Genomic DNA, 16246 nt, shown 5'->3' with positions numbered 1-16246 from the left:
TTTGCAGAGAAATTCTCTTGTAAAATGAGATTCATGTACAAAACTAGGCAACAGATATAAAAGCCTCCCCTCACACTGTTCATCCATCAAGAAAAGAAATCAGGTGACGAAGAAAAAAAACAAAACGTGGCTCTTTCACAAGAATAACATGTCAGTGTTCAACTCTGAGTTCTAATGGGAAAGTTCATCTTTATAGGGACGTATATAGTTTTAATAGTTCTTAGCTAATGTAGCATGTTGGGTCTGATGAAGGAAAAAAACTCTACTGTTTGAATTAATCTAGAAACCATCAAACTAATTATTTCTTTACAGCATGATACCAAAATTCACCCAGGAGATGACGATGACTGGCCAGCGGTATGCATTTATCCTGAGCTTTGCATAAAAAGTTTCCTTTAAAAAAATTCATTAACTTCTTCCCGAGCTAAAGTCTGAGCCTCTAATTTGGCTCGCTTATTTAAAGAAATAATTCATTTCAATGATCAATCCAGAAGCTTCAAAGTCTCTTTGAAAGTAAAGTTGCTTTTCCTAAAATGAATGCTGATTTAACCGTTGATAGACTTGGAGCATTATCACTACGGGACAGAGGCGCTAATGCCACTAGCAACGAGAAAAGGCATCACACAGGGTAATTACTACATGGTACAAAATGCCCAGGGGCCTGAAACTTGCTATTAATATAGTTTTGGCAGCAGCATCATTTGCTATTTAGCCATTTATTACACAGTATTAACACACCAGCTTCAAAGGTGTGCACTCCCTCTAGGATACTCAGGAGTTACAAATATATTGGGATTGCGTAATTCGTACTACACAGTTTTATTAAAAAAACATAAATACTGGCTATTCTAGTTTTAAATACAAAATACATGTCATATACTTATTAAATCTATAATCTGGTTCAAGTGCAAATCAGGTGCTTTCTTTAGTTCTTCCAAAAAAGGCATCTTCAGTATTTGTGGCAGGAATGAAATCTCATTGTGCCAACAATTCTAATGACAATACATATATCCAAACCTTTGGAGTAGCAATCATATACATACAGTATAAAACTGAGTATTTACAAATGTACTAAGTGTAACTGTAGCCTTAGTGGGTGAGTCAGAACTAATCAGCCAGACCCACGCTAATAATAATTAAAAAAGGTAAATACAACTGCTTTACTTCATTGACTTATGCTGGTTGCTGTGGGTTGACATTCATGTGAGGAGGATGTCCTAGAAGACCGATTCTCTGTTTCTGCTTCCTTTGTTCTGTCATCTGGAAAGTTAAAAAGTTTCTTCATTAGACCCAGACACTTCCTGTACGTCAAATCATATACTGAACCATAGATTTACCTCTGTGGTTATGGTTTATACTGAAACCCACTTTCTACAAATAATGTACCGTCACTATATGAAGCACACAGAACTTCAAAAAAGGGCATTTTCCTAGGCAGAACGGGGAATTCTGTGACCTAGTCATGCAACGTGACATTCAGAAGTGTTGCTCGCTACTTATTTCATAAAGAAACAGAAACCAGTAAAAGCACAGGATTTCTGATTGCTGACAAAATCCATTTCCAAATGATTTAAAGACTCATTAGAAAATGGTGGCTTTTTAGGATAGTAAGTAACGACATGCCCTACTATCAAGAAAAGCAGTGTGCTTAGAATCCTGGGTTTGGGAGGGCCTGTGCCACACTTCAGCCGGTCCTGATTCCTCTCTCCGACAACTCTCGAGTAGTTAGTTGGAGACAAAAATTTACATAGCACATCTAGGAAGATGGGAAGTGTCCCCACATCTCACTGAGATCCAGCATGATTAAAGACCACAAAGGATACTCTGGCAGTCAGTCGTGAGTATTTCTTGCCACCAGCAGACACTGAGGATTACTCACGGTCAGGAAAAACCATTTCCTAAGACTGGGTCATATGAAAAAGTGTTTTTAAAAGTCCAAAACAAGAGGTTGGGACTATTCATTTGGCTGCTGAACTAAATCATCTCTCATGTTGACGGGCACTAGCTCTGTTCTGGAAACCATGGTGGTGTAGCGGTTAAGTGCTACAGCTGCTAACCAAGAGGTCAGCAGTTCAAATCCGCCAGGTGCTCCTTGGAAACTCTACGGGGCAGTTCTACTCTGTCCTATAGGGTCGCTATGAGTCGGAATCAACTTGACGGCAGTGGGTTTTGGGTTAGCTCTGTTCTGGGTATCTTAGGGCATACTTAGGTTCTCTGTGTTAAGATTTTTCTTAACTCAGTTAGGCCTAGATCTCTGCATTTGAGCCTGGGGACTTAAGTCAATTAAGATAAAAGACTATATGAAATACATATTAGATAAAATTGTTGCCTACAGATGGTCCTACTCCTAGAAGTGGACTTGGGGTGGAGTACTGAAAAAAAAAAAAAAAAAAAAAAAGGTAGGCTTTGGAATCAGATGGACCAATTTCCTTATGGTTTTATGTTACTTAACTTCTCTATTTCTTCATGTAATTAGGATGGTAATTCCTGTCTCATAGGTGGAGAATTGAGAATGTATGTAAATTTCTTCGGACAGTGTCTGCCACATAGTAGGTATTTCAATCTCAGTTTCTCCTGGTACTAATTTTTGATACAAATTATCCTGAGAGAACATGAAACCGGAGTAACTTACCTACGTTTGATTTTAAAGTGGTTACTTTCTTTTTTTCAAAACATAGCAGTTAGCCTTTCAAATCAAAATACTATTTCTAGTCTCCTTTTTCAGTTATAATTTAGATGACAGGCTATACAGTTATAATTTAGTTATAATTTAAATGAGAGGATATACAAGGAGTGAATACTTCTGAAAGGTAGCTTTCAGTGAAGCTTTTGTAAAGAACTGAACTGGGATATTCCAGCTAGCCTCTAACGTTTCCTTAGATGGCTGACAAATCTTTAAAGGACGTATTACACACTGTATTAAACCAAAGACAAAACTAAACCCATTGCTGTCAAGTCGATTGCAACTCACAGCGATCCTATAGGTCAGAGTAGACCTGCCCCATAGAGCTTCCAAGGAGCACCTGGCGGACTTGAACTGGCAACGTCTTGGTTAGCAGCTGTAGCACTTAGCCACTACACTACCAGGGTTTCCACACACTGTATAATACATTGTATTATACTTCACAAATTCTGCTCAGAAGGGAAAACCTAATGTGACCCGTGGAATAAATTCGCAATGAGATTGTAATGCCGCTAGTTTATTCATGTTATTGCTTGAATGTTCAGATACTTAGTTTTTTTTTTCCCCCCAGCAGAGGGAATCTAATAAAACTTAACTAAATTTTCATAATCTCAAACATTCTAATGGATTTAGAAATCTTGGTGGGCTCAACCTCTATCTAAGAATACTTTATTCATTGGTTCCATTTAAAACTGCTGAGATCTTTCAAACTATCCAAGTTGGCCATTAAGTTGTTTTTTTCTGTAATTTTGCTTTAAATAACTACTTGTGTCTGAGATGACTTTTTATGTGTGCCATCTTTATTCTTGTTTGATAAATTAGCACTTCTTGACTTTTCAATGTCAGGTAATCTATTATCCTCTTCAAGTCTCTAGTATTTTATTCCTTATAGTAAAATACATCTTCAATATATGGTATGCCTTCCTTCTCACTTCCACAGACATCACCTGACACCTCATTGGTGGTCCTATTCTAATTTTCTAGGTTTGTCTGCCTAAAATAGTGATCACATCTTAGGCCCTCCCTCCCTCATAAACCTCAAAGCTCCCAAGTGCTGTAGTTTAGTGGCCAAATTCCTTGCTCAGGCAGTCATTTTCCTGGTAATTCCAAGTGTTTAGCACATATCTATTTAATTTTGTTTTCTTTTCCCTTAGGACAGTGCTTCTTAAACGTTAGCATGCACCACATGGTTTGTTAAAACACAGATCAAAGGGTCCCCACAACCAGAGTTTCTGAATCAGTAGATCTGGGGTGGGGCCCAAGAATTTGCATTCCTAACAAGTTCTCAGGGGATGCGGATGTTGCTGGTCTGGGGCCCAAGCTTTGAGAACCACTGCCTAGAAGGGTTTCTTAATGACTATCTTCAAAATAGGCCAAGATCACTTTGGGTATATTGTAATATACTGGAACACTTTAAGAGTTTTTTTTGGAACATATTTTTTTAAAAAAGTTGTTTTGAATATACATATCATTTTTCTCAAATGAGTAAGGTGTTAAGAGAGGATGGGTTCCAGTTGAGCATGTAGTAGGCACACAAATTTCATCGTTTAAATCCTATCCTGATCAACCAGGGCCTTTTAGACAGAATGACTGTCCTTTAAGTCAATGTCATTGTCATTTAAGTGACTGATAAATGAGAAAGAATTGGGCAAATGTTAAAAATTTTTGGCCCTTTTGACAGTGGTCATCATCCGATTACAACTACAAGAGAAAAAAAAAAAAATCTCTAAGGACTTAATCTGGCCTGTAACAAACCAAGACCAACATTTCTGGCCAGTTAGGTTTTCTGGGCCCTTTAGTGCATATTCTCATATAATTTCTGGGTTTATTAGCTCAAATCAATCAATCAATCTCTGTTTCTCTTTATCTCTCTATATCTATCTACCTACCTACCTACATACACACTATATCCACCTACCTACCTACCTACATACACACTATATCTACCTACCTACCTACCCACCCACCCACCCACCTATCTATCTAATCCTGTCATGAGGCATCACTGTTACCTCTTACTGTTACCTGAAATAAAAAAAAAATAGTGACCCAAGTCTATCCTTAGCATATTCTCAAATAGCATTCTTGCATTCTTTCTGGAAATTTCCCGATAAAAATACCCATCAGGTTCAGATCTAAGGTTACTATATTCAAAATCTAATACTGAAAAACCTATTTTGATTACAGTGAAACGTCCCATTTGTAGTAGAGACATGTAAAAAAACATCCATTTGTAGTAGAGACATGTAAAAAAACATCCATTTAGCAAGGCTATTCTTTATATAAGTATAGAAACTAGCTTGAATTTGAGTATTCCTCCTTTGACCCCAGTCTAACCAAAAAACAAAAAATATTGTAGCGTTACAATGCAGATGCAGCTAAAACATTTGAAAGATCTTTCATAAAAACACAAAGCCCAGAGTACAAATGAGCAAAAATTAATCTACAAGTATTGGCCTCTCAACAATTAAAGGCTGGCACACCAAAGAAGGCTCGCCCACAGTACATGTATGCCACAATCCAATTTATTACAGATCTGAGTAGTCTTTGAACAGCAAGGTCTTGCTTACTCAGATTCTAAACAGCTGGGAAACTCTAGTAGCCAGAATTAATTTTTATAGTCCTATAAAATCTTTTTTTTTTAGTTTTTTTATAAAATCAGTCATGCTCATAAAGTTGGGCCTGAAACACTGAAAAGTAAACCCAAAACATCCCTTGAATAAAATCATATGGATACCAATTTCATATAAATGTATAGATACTCCTCAGGTCCCTAGAGCTGATCCCTCCTGCTCTGTTCCTCTCTGTTTCACCTGGCAACTGTTCCCAAGCTGGAATGCAAGCTCCTGCATGACCACTTCTGAGGGGGTTTCTGTGGAAATGACGCTAATCCTTTGCCCAGGGGCTGGTTGAATTCCCAGTGCTATCTGTTCACAGCCCTGTTGCACAATTACCATGTTGAATTACAGGTATCTGTTCACCTATTTGTCTCCCACTCTACATTCTTAGTTCTGCGAAGGCAGAGAACAGATTCCATTCATCTTTGGATCCCCGGTCCCTAGTGCTGTACCTGGTAATAGATGTTTCATAAATGCTGGTTGAAAGAACGAGTGGAATTAACCAGAACATAATGCCATTCCTTGAGCATGCCATGAATTTTCATGCCTTTGCTAACGTTGGTTCCTTATCAGGGATGCCCTCTACTGCACTTCTCTGCCAGCTCAGAAGTCTCCTGCTTTTAAGACTATAGAGGCTGAGCTCCTTTCTCACTCCTTAAACTTGGTGCCGTTGAGTCAATTCTGGCTCATAGCAACCCTAAAGGACAGAGTAGAACGGCTCCATAGGATTTCCAAGAAGCACCTGGTGGATTTGAACTGCCGACCTTTTTGGTTAGCAGCCAAACTCTTAACCACTATGCCACCAGGGTTTCCTCCTCACTCCTTATTCCTTACTTGCTCCTCATGGGGCACTCCCTACTTCTCAGGGACCCATAGTACTTTATTCATGCTTTGGATCAGAGCACTTATCACACTGCGTCATATTGTTAGAGGTCTACTTCTTTGCCTTTCTTGCTAGGTTATAGGATCCTAGAGGGCTCATGTTGCCTTGGTCCTCCCTTCTGCTCCCAGCACACAGTAAGGAACATAGACATTCAAGAAAGTTTGTTTTTTTAATATTTCATTTTTCAACTATGGGGAATTATTCTAATCTTAAACCCTTCCTTAGACAGTTAATATTATCAGGGTACTCCTTTTGCATGAAAAACGCCAAACGTTATAACAGGCTATTGTGGTCTGAATTTTCAAGCATTTCTTGTATTCCTAACAGAGACTCAACAATCAATAAGGGTCACTGTCCTATAGGAAGCCAGTTGTGCATTCCAGAGAGTGAACCCTTCTTCTCTCAATATTTGCTCTTCTGCATTATGAAGAAAACACGCAAAAAAAAAAAAGTTCTCCTCCTTGGAATAAGGACGTAAGAGAATCACATTTAGTATTCAGAATCTCTTGGGAGGGGAAACTTCGAGATGCACCACTAAGTAACACTTAGAATAGCAATTCTAATCAACTGGCAATAATAAAAAAAGTGACACCACTAACCAGGCTTTTATTAATACGTTTAATAAGAACTTCTGTTTTCCTCTCCCCAAACTGGTATTTCGAGAAAACCACCACTAAAGGGGTCAATAGTAGTAAAGATTAAAATCAAAGATGTTCACATTTAAGCTATCATTGCTCCATTGTGCTGCTTTTTGGACCAGAGGATCTAAAAAAAATATCTCAGTGATGAAGCAATTTTTGTATTTTCCAGCACTTTTACCAGTGAATGGTATTCTTTCATAGCATATCTATCACAGTACTTCTTGCTCATTAATCATTCGTGAGACTTTCATTTTTAATTCAGAAAATTTTCCCCTTTATCAGAGGGCAGGAATTCTCACAATTAACATTTCAGAACCAGTAGTACTCTTACAGATCTGTGTGATTTTTTTTATTCATATTAATTTATGAACTCTTTATGATTACTATAATGCCAAAGTTAAGAAAATTCAAGTCTACTTAACAAGTTAATTCTCAAATACATTAAAGGTTTTTAGAAGTTACCTAATCAAAAGAAAACTTAGACTAGTTCCTTTTGAAAGAAGCAAAATTTTCCCAATTAAAAGTAGCTATGTTGAACTGTAATTGTGGGTACTAACTTCAAGCTTAAGCAGATCAATCCTGGTAACAGCACTTGAGAATTTATTACTGGTTTCTCCTATTCTTCTTAGCCTATACTATCTTCCAAGAAAAAATTGGTTCAATTTCAAATTCATTCACAGGAAAAGGGCTTTCTGAAGAATGGTTCCAACTGCCAACATTTAAAAGAAAAAATGGATAAAGGGCTTAAACCAAGCAGTTTAAACCAAACCGGTTCTAATGTCACTTAACGAACCTCGGCCCATACGTGATCACCAAAACCAAACCAAACCCAGTGCCATCGAGTCAATTCCGACTCACAGCGACCCTACAGGACAGAGTAGAACTGCCCTATAGAGTTTCCAAGGAGCACCCGGTGGATTCGAGCTGTCAACCTTTTGGTTAGCAGCCATAGCACTTAACCACTACAGCACCAGGGTTTCCATATGTAATCAAGTTTCCCATATTTTGTTTAAGCCAAACCTTGGGCTTCATAGAAACAATTCTATCTTAGATTTAAAAAATGCCAGGTATCTACTATGCTGAGTTATGTGAAATGTCAATGAGCATATCCTCCCTACCATTTTAGTGCGTCCTGTGATTTCTGAAATTTTAAGTCTCTTTAAAAAAAAAAAAAAATGATTGATTAAGAATTTAAATAGTCATCCGTGAGAGGCAAACAGGATGCAAAACAAAAAACGAACCCATACAACATAAAAACAAACCCAGACTGGAGGATCAGGAATGCCAGTGCTGGTGACGTTGGATAAGCTTCCTAAGAGCCTTCCCTGCACCTTAGCATCCTCATGAACAAAAAGAGGAAGTAGGAGAGAGACATCTACAGCCCTGATACTCTCCTCTATCTATGAACCTTTCTGCTAACTCCTTGGCTCAACTCACTCCTTTGAATAAGGCTCACTTTGCAAAGTGTGCATTGAAGGCAGCTTCAGTATTACACTCACCAAGTAACTCAGGACAGCAGATTCTTAGTATTGAAAGGTCAGGCTAGAGCCTATGGAGAAAGGTGTGCTTGGTATCACCACTACAGAATACCCAATAATGGTTTACTTCAGACAATTTTAAGAAACTCTCTAGTGACTTGGAAACAACCAACTTCTCCTATTGACAGAAACATGCCCCCAAAGAGCTTCCAAGTGTGATACTGAGAAACAGTAATGAGTGAGCAAGAATGAATTTTGGTTGCAATGGCACACAAAAGCTACAACGCCTGAGACCTTGCAATTCTGGCATCCTAGGCATGAAAGAAAGATCATTCGTTTCTTTGAAAAATGGTATCAAGCTTGATAGTTCCTTTATGGAAGCTGTATCAGCTTGGTTTCTCTAAGACTTTTTTGGCACCTAATTAAAAAGATCCCATTTAACTGAGATTCTTGTTGCGATCTCAAAAGGGAGAAGATAACTGAAGCTTTGCTAGATGTATTAGAAAGCTTGCCGTGCTCTTCGGGGGGTGGGGGGCGGGGGGAGAGAAGCAGCTGTAGCCAACCATGGAGTCAAGAATCAGTTTTGTCCTGTGGAACATTTGTCAAATGTTTCACAGCAGGGGTAAAAAGTTCATGAAATAACAAGCAAAGTCATCTAGTTAGACTGTTGTTAGTTTTCCTTATTTAGGTTATTACTCATTTCAGGTGGCTACCAAGCTCAGGGCTATAGACAGCCTTCATAAATAAAGACTTCTCATTAGTCTTTATTTGCACGTTAATACATGTGAAAGAAAAGAACTTGAGGCAAAATGGTATCTTGGGATACAGTCTGAAATAGTTTAGTTGGAAAAGAAACATATTTTAATGTAGGATTATTAAAAACCCTCTGTAAACCATCTCCAAGAAGAGTTTATTCTAGACCATGTCTTCACTAGTTACGATGCACGGGAGAGTGATAAATCACCTGTGGGTGTATCTTGCCACTTATCTCTAGGGCAGAACTGCCTGCTACCCATTGCCATGCAAAATTTACAATCTTGTCTGTGGGGTTGATTAAGAAGATTTCAGAAGCTCATACAAAATGCTGAACTGTTCCCACGTCTGCATAGGATTATCCCATTCAGGGACAGTGAAGCACTAATAAAACCAAGATTTAAGTCTGCTCACCATTCAGGTCTCAAGTCCTTGACAAGCAGCTGCATCCGAATGCTAGATAGCTGACTATTTGGTGACTGGGAGGTGTTAGTTTTAAAGGGGTCAAAAAGGAGAAAGAGTACATAGGGTTTGGTACAAATCCTCCTCCCCAAATATCCTTCAAGGAGCAAAGCATTTATATCACTGATTGGGAACAGGATTGGTGTGTGTGGGGGGGGTGGGGTGGGGGTGAGGCAGTACTTTAATAGACTATTAAGCTCTGTGAGAGAAGGGATCATGTCTATATTGTTCACGGTTTTATCTCCAGCATAAAGCCTGGCATATGACAGGCATTCAGTAAGTAAGTGTTTGGCAAATAAAGAAACCAAAAAGAGCTTTTCCATGGTTTTTGTATGGTTTATCCCAGGTCTCTGGATTTAAATACCTTGGGGGAAGCGTTCATAGATTTGGGGGCTAGGAAGCAAAACCAGTGAGAGCTTTCTAATCTCCCACCAGTGATTAACATAAGTAAAAAGGGTATACTTTTATGCATTCCATTTTTTGTATAGTACTTTATTAGTTTGCTTTTTCCCATTTTCTGGTTTTGTCTTTCATATTAAAACCTTGTCCTTAAGAACACTAAAAGCATTACCAGTGGCTTATTCTGTAGAAGGAGAGTGAAGTGGGGAGGAAGTAGAGACTATTGGAGTAAATGAATTTGTCCTCTGTTGCCAGGTTCTCTTTTTAATCCAGGGGAACTGCTTCAACATTTCAACATATGCACTACTGATTTATTCTCATCACATTTGGGTGTGGGTGTGTGTTTGTGTGGGTGTGGGTGTGTATAGGCAGATGGCATTTCTTTTCTTTACCTGGTCCTTCAATTCTGACAGCTGGCCTGAAAGATTAGTGACCAGCTTCATGGTGGACTCCAGCTTCTCCTGCAGGTTCCGCAACTCATTCTGTTCTCCGTCAGAATCACTGCTGACCAAGGACATGGCTCTCATCCTAGGGAACCAATCAAGGTTTCGTTCCTAGAATCCATATTAGAAGAAAAAAAAGAGTCTGGAGTCAGTTCCGGAGGTAGATGTAAGACAGGCAGTCTTCGGTCTCACCATGTCATATTTCTAGGTACCATATCTCACTAGGTTGGTTATCTGTCCATTGCAGAACTAATGCGCTGGGTACTTTTAGAAGGAGCATACCAGGAAAACGGCTTGCAAATCCTCTGAAAGTAAAATGAAGTTTACAATCCCAGGTGTTCTGTTCTGTTGCAGATGTCCATGTGTGCATCTGCTTAGGGGAGAGTATGGTAAAGAGGCTGAAAGTGGGGACCAGAGTCCTGTTCCACTCCCTGTAGGTAAACTTGTGGAAAGCACTCCTCTAACTTGCGTCCCCTCTTCCATCCAGCCTGAAACGGTTGGCCAGTGCTATGAGTTGGGATTAGAGAGAATCAGACAGCCTCCTTTTCCTGTCATTGCCATCCTTCTGATGTCTCTAGCCTATACCTAAGGAGACCTGGTGGCACAGTGGTTAAGTGAAAGGTCAATGGTTCGAACCCACCAGCTGCTCTGAGGGAGAAAGATGTGGCAGTCTGCTTCTGTAAAGATTACAGCCTTAGAAACCCTATGGGGCAGTTCTACTCTGTCCCATAGGGTTGCTATGAGTTGGGATTGACACGAGAGCAATGGTAACAGGGAGCCTATACCTGTAAAGAGTAGTTTCTCACTACTGGTGAACAGGATGGGACAGGATGGACCTCTCCTCCCACCCTACTTCCTTCTGCCCACTTATGCGTTTCTCCAAAAGAGTATGCCTCACTAGTCCTGTGCAGAGAGGCAGAAATGAGCAGTAAGAAAAGCTTAATTAGCATGAGATAAGGGGAAGAAGACTGACTCATCCAGATCTAATTAGTGTACATCTCGCCTGGCCCATTTTGTTCTCTTCAGGATAAATTAAAAACATTTTAAAACAAACTATGTCCCTCCCTTTGCCCTCCCCTCCCAATACACACAGAAAAATAATTTGCTGTTGTTGCTTTGTGTACACCAGGGGTTGGCAAAAGTTTTCTAAATAGTAAGTATTTTCCTCTTTGGAGGTCTCTGTCACAACTATTTAACTACTCTGCAGTTACAGCCTGAAAACAGCCATAGACAATATGTAAATTAATGGCATGGCTGTGTTTCAATAAAACTTTATTTACAAATACCAGTGGCAGGCCAGATTGGGTGCACTTGTCAGAGTTTGCTAATCTCTGTTGTACATGACAGGAGGCATCAACATACTTAAAATCAAAAACAAAATTCCATAGGACATGTCTAAATATTACAAATGAAGTGAGACAGTCATACCGTTCTGACCTGAGGCAAGCTAGCGATATAGAAACCGTAAGAAGAACAGGTTGAAATATATTACAAAGACAGCATATTGCATTGGCAATGTAGCAGCATGCCCACTTTAGAGCATTTGCTTAAGACATGTGGGGAGTCTAGTGGGTGGGAACTCACTAGCCTGTCACCTTAGTATGGTAACTAAAACGTAGTAGGCGCTTGATAAATATTTATGGAAGGAAGGAATGATAATCATCTGTTTCCTGCTTGGACTCTGATGACAAATGTTTAACTGGTAGACCTGAGTTGCTCATAATGAGCGCTGGAGAAGAAAAGTGACAATCTCTGCCTTCTTATCTACCACTCATCTGTCAGTTTGTCGTACTGTGGTGGCTTGCATGTTGCTGTGATGCTGGAAACTATGCCACCAGTATTTCAAACAGCAGCAGGGTCACTCATGGTAAACAGGTTTCAGCAGAACTTCCAGACCAAGACAGACTAGGTGGAAAGGTCTGACTATCTACTTCCGAAAACTAGCTAATGAAAACCTACGGATCATGACAGAACACTGTACTATTTGCTTGCTTTGGACACGTCATCAGGAAGGATCAATCACTGGAGGAGGACACCATGTCTGGTAAAGTAGAGGGCCAATGTGGGCGAGGGAGACCCTCGGTGAGATGGAGTGACACAGGACTGGGCAACATTTCATTCTGTGTACATGAAGTCACTGTTAGTCAACTCGACAGCAGCTAACAACTACAACTTTCCTATACTAAAAACCCTATGACAGACTCTTAATTCACATGTGACTTAGTGTTAGCCTGTATTCATCTTAATCAATTTTCCACCCCAGAGCAATGGCCAAAAAAGAGCTTTGGACACAATACCCCCTTTCAAAGACGATTAGTTTAAAAATCTGAAGTGTTTCCCTACGTGTAAGGGATTTTCTACTGTGTCTCTACAGTGAAAAACACCAGACATCTGAAAATATTTAAGCGTGGTACAAACACTGAAACGCAGCTGAGGCGACCCATAACTAATTATATTGATGGCTCCTATGTCAATCCTTAAGCCATTGCACCAAAGAACTATCCTATGTTCAAGTCTGAGCAACCATAGAGTCTGAGCAACTCCAAGGGAGGAATGATTCTAATTTTTCAGAAGAGGGCACACATGAGGGACAGGCAGTTGGCGATTACTCATTGTTACGGGGACAAAGAGGCCCCAGTGAGGGAAGAGAAAGGGCACGGGCTGAGGTGAAGAAGCATTAACCCAAAGCCCAGGTGAGGAGATCATAAAACAGAAGGCCAAAAAGCTATCAGAGGTGCCAGTTATGCACAGACTGACCCCGGAGGAGGGGAAGAAATTGAGGAGGAGAGATCCAAAGTCCCACTGAAACTGTCCAACTCTGAGGAACATATGGATAAATCAGCCATTGCAATGGGATGGAGTGTAAAGTCAGGAAGGAGTGGGGATCCCTGATCCTACCACTGCATTTCATAATGCAGAAAACTGAGTCCCTGGAAAGTTATTTGTCCTCAAGGGACAGGACTAATTCTAATTTTTTAAAGGGGATCCTGAGGATGGTCTCATGTTTACAAATTGTGAACTGTTGGTATTGAGTACATCTTGGGGGGAAATATTCAGTATTTCTTTTTCTTCTTTTTTGACTTTAAAGAATAAATTTTATTTTCTCACAGTCCAGGAGGCTAGGAGTCTGAATTCAGTGTGTGGCTGAAGGAGAAATCCTTGTCTATTTCAGCTTCTGGTAATGGCAATTCTTGGCATTCCTGGCCTTGTTGATGGATCTGTCTCTGCTATTTCTGCTCCCCCTCTGTGTTTGACTGTGTCTATTCTGTATTTTTTAAAAAATTGTAGTAGATATATACGTAACAAAACATTTGCCATTTCAACAATCTTCTCATGAACAGTTTAGACATTAATTGTGTTCATTATGTTGTTCAACCATCACCTTTATCTGTTCCCAAATTTTTCCGTCATCGATTGTTCTGTTGATTCAAATCAATATTACGAGCACTATCAGCCCTCTCGGAAGAAGATATTTTTAAAAATATAAGAAATTCGGCAAACGCTTAAGGAGCACTCCATTTCTGTGCTCGCTTATACAGCAGTGAACAACTCAGACATGGTCCTTACAGCCCGACCTCTTTGGAATGGAAATGGCTTTGATCTGGAAGTATGAGACTGGGTTTCTGCCATCAAAGAGATAATAATGTAGCTGAGGAGAGTGGACATCTAGATTATAATAAAGCAAAAGAAACAGACTCCTCTGACACATTGAGTGGGAATCGATTCAACAGCACTGAACTACAATAGCCTGCTTTATTCCCTATAGGATTTTCTTGGTTATACCTTTTATGGAAGCAGATCACCAGGTCTGTCTCCTACAGAGCTTCCGGGTGCGTTCGAACCACCAACCTTTCGATTAACAGCCAAGTGCTTAACTGTTGTGCCGACTTAGCCACCGTGTCTGTGATGGGCCTGGAAGAAAGGTTAGCACTTGGCCAACCTAGGGGCAAGCATGAGTATTCCTGACAGAAGAGGCACAATGAGGAAACCAGTTTGGCTGAAGTTGGCTGAGATAAGAGAAACTCAGACTGCAGAGTACCAGAGAATTGGTCAGAGAGATGTGGGATGAATTGGAGTGGGAGACTAATGACAGGGCAGGAAATAATAAAGGCTGGGGCAAGGGGGCTGGCAAAGGGAGAGAGAAGGAAGGAACTGGTCTGGAGTCCCCGAGAAGGCTCAAGAGACCTAACTCGATAGAGGGAGCAGGAGATGACAAGTGCAAACTGCTTTAGGGAACAGCTGTAACTCACCTGTAACTAACTTATTACTGGCATGCAAATGAATGCTAAACTGCCTAAAATGGTTAGAGAATCAATCTAAAATCTGGCACTCGGATCCTTCATATGTTCATTTGCTTAGCAAACCCTCTATAAAAATAGCAAACACAGATTTCCAAACAGAGTCCGTCCACACTAATGAGGTCTTCAAAAGAATCCAGAAAATCAACGCACTGAAGAGTCTGCACACAGCTGAACATTTACGGAACAGTTTCACTTCTTCATTCTAATAACAAGTGACCAGATTACCATAGACTAAAATGAGAATTTTTCCATGGTATAGTCCCATCCTCTTTCATAGCATATGTGAATCCTGGCCCCCAAAGCAACGATTTCAGAAAGATCTTTGAACAAATGTAAAATACACTGACTTTCTCCATTCTACAACCAATTACAGAATATTTACTGTTTCTCCTAGCGGCAAAAGCAGTTAAGCACTCCACTAACCTAAAGGTTGGCAGTTGGAACCCACCCAGAGGCACGGTGGAAGAAAGCCGTGGCAATCTGCTTCCAAAAAGATCACAGCATTGGAAACCCTAGGGAGCACAGTCCTACTCTGAAACACATGGGGTCACCATGAGTAGGAATTGACTCGATAGCAACAGGTTTTTTGTTTGGTGCTAGGCACACAGCTATGCGCTAAGGATTTAAACATGTGAAAGACAAAGCCCCTGCCCTCAAGGTGCTTACAGTCCAAGGACTGTAATCACAGGGCAGGTCTCAGGACGTGGCGCTTTGCCTCTGTGGGGCGCCACAGAGCTCCAACACCAAGTAGTGAGTGCCTAAAATAAGTACCTGCCGAACAAGTGCACGGGGTGCACCAGCATCAGGATGGCTGCTACTGGTATCTGCATTCCTTGCCTCAATAGCAAAGGAGATACATTTATATTCTGTGTGTGTTTGCTTTTGCCTTATTTGTACTTCTATAAACCAGATACGTGTAATCCTGGGGCATGAAGGCCCTGCTCAAGGGATACATAAAGCCACAGAAAGAAATAACGCCATCTTGTTAGAGTGTCCATTTTAATCAACGGTTGTTGTTGTTGTTAGGTGCTATTGAGTCAGCCCTGATTATAGCCACCCATGCACAGTGGAACAAAACGCTGCCTGGGCCTGCACGATCCGTTGTGGATTGGACCACTGTGATCCACAGGCTGATTTTCGGAAGAAGACCACTAGAGCTTTTTTTCCTCGTCTTAGTCTGGAAGCTCCGCTGAAACCTCTTTATCATTAGAGTAATATGCAAGCCTCCACTTACAGACAGGTGGTGGCTCTGCATGAGGTGTACCGGCTAGGAATCAAACCCAAGCCTCCTGCATGGAAGACAAGAATTTTACCACTGAACCTTCACTGCCCCCATTTAGTCAATGATAAATGACTACAAATATTTTTATACTAAAAAAAAAAAAAAAAGCCCTGGAGCTGAACATGAAATTGATACATATCTTAAAGACAAACCCAAGACTTCAAGCAAATTGAAGCTGCAGGCCATTTTGGCCTAGCGCCGGATCCTGGGGACAAACCCTGATGCTCTACTCAGAGGAAGCCTTCAGTGCAAATTGGAAAAGGATTTCCCATCTAGATAGTTATCAATTGCCACCATATAGGC

General features: G+C 40.4%; 1 protein-coding gene across 1 annotated transcript in view; it reads right to left on the bottom strand.

Annotated features, from left to right (window-relative positions):
* Positions 1-756: 756 nt before the first annotated feature.
* Positions 757-16246, bottom strand: part of ITPR1 (inositol 1,4,5-trisphosphate receptor type 1) — a 382998-nt gene continuing 367508 nt past the window's right edge. The window contains exons 58-59 of the mRNA XM_049862511.1: positions 10310-10471; positions 757-1260 (exon numbers count right to left, since the gene is read on the bottom strand). Coding sequence (XP_049718468.1) covers positions 1174-1260; positions 10310-10471 — 249 coding nt within the window. The 3' untranslated portion in view covers positions 757-1173. The remainder of the gene's footprint in view (positions 1261-10309; positions 10472-16246) is intronic.

The sequence above is a fragment of the Elephas maximus genome, chromosome 20 (assembly GCF_024166365.1).
Source record: "Elephas maximus indicus isolate mEleMax1 chromosome 20, mEleMax1 primary haplotype, whole genome shotgun sequence".
Lineage (NCBI taxonomy): Eukaryota > Metazoa > Chordata > Mammalia > Proboscidea > Elephantidae > Elephas > Elephas maximus.
Note: the sequence above shows the minus strand (reverse complement) of the source record. Positions and strands in the feature narration are given on the sequence as shown.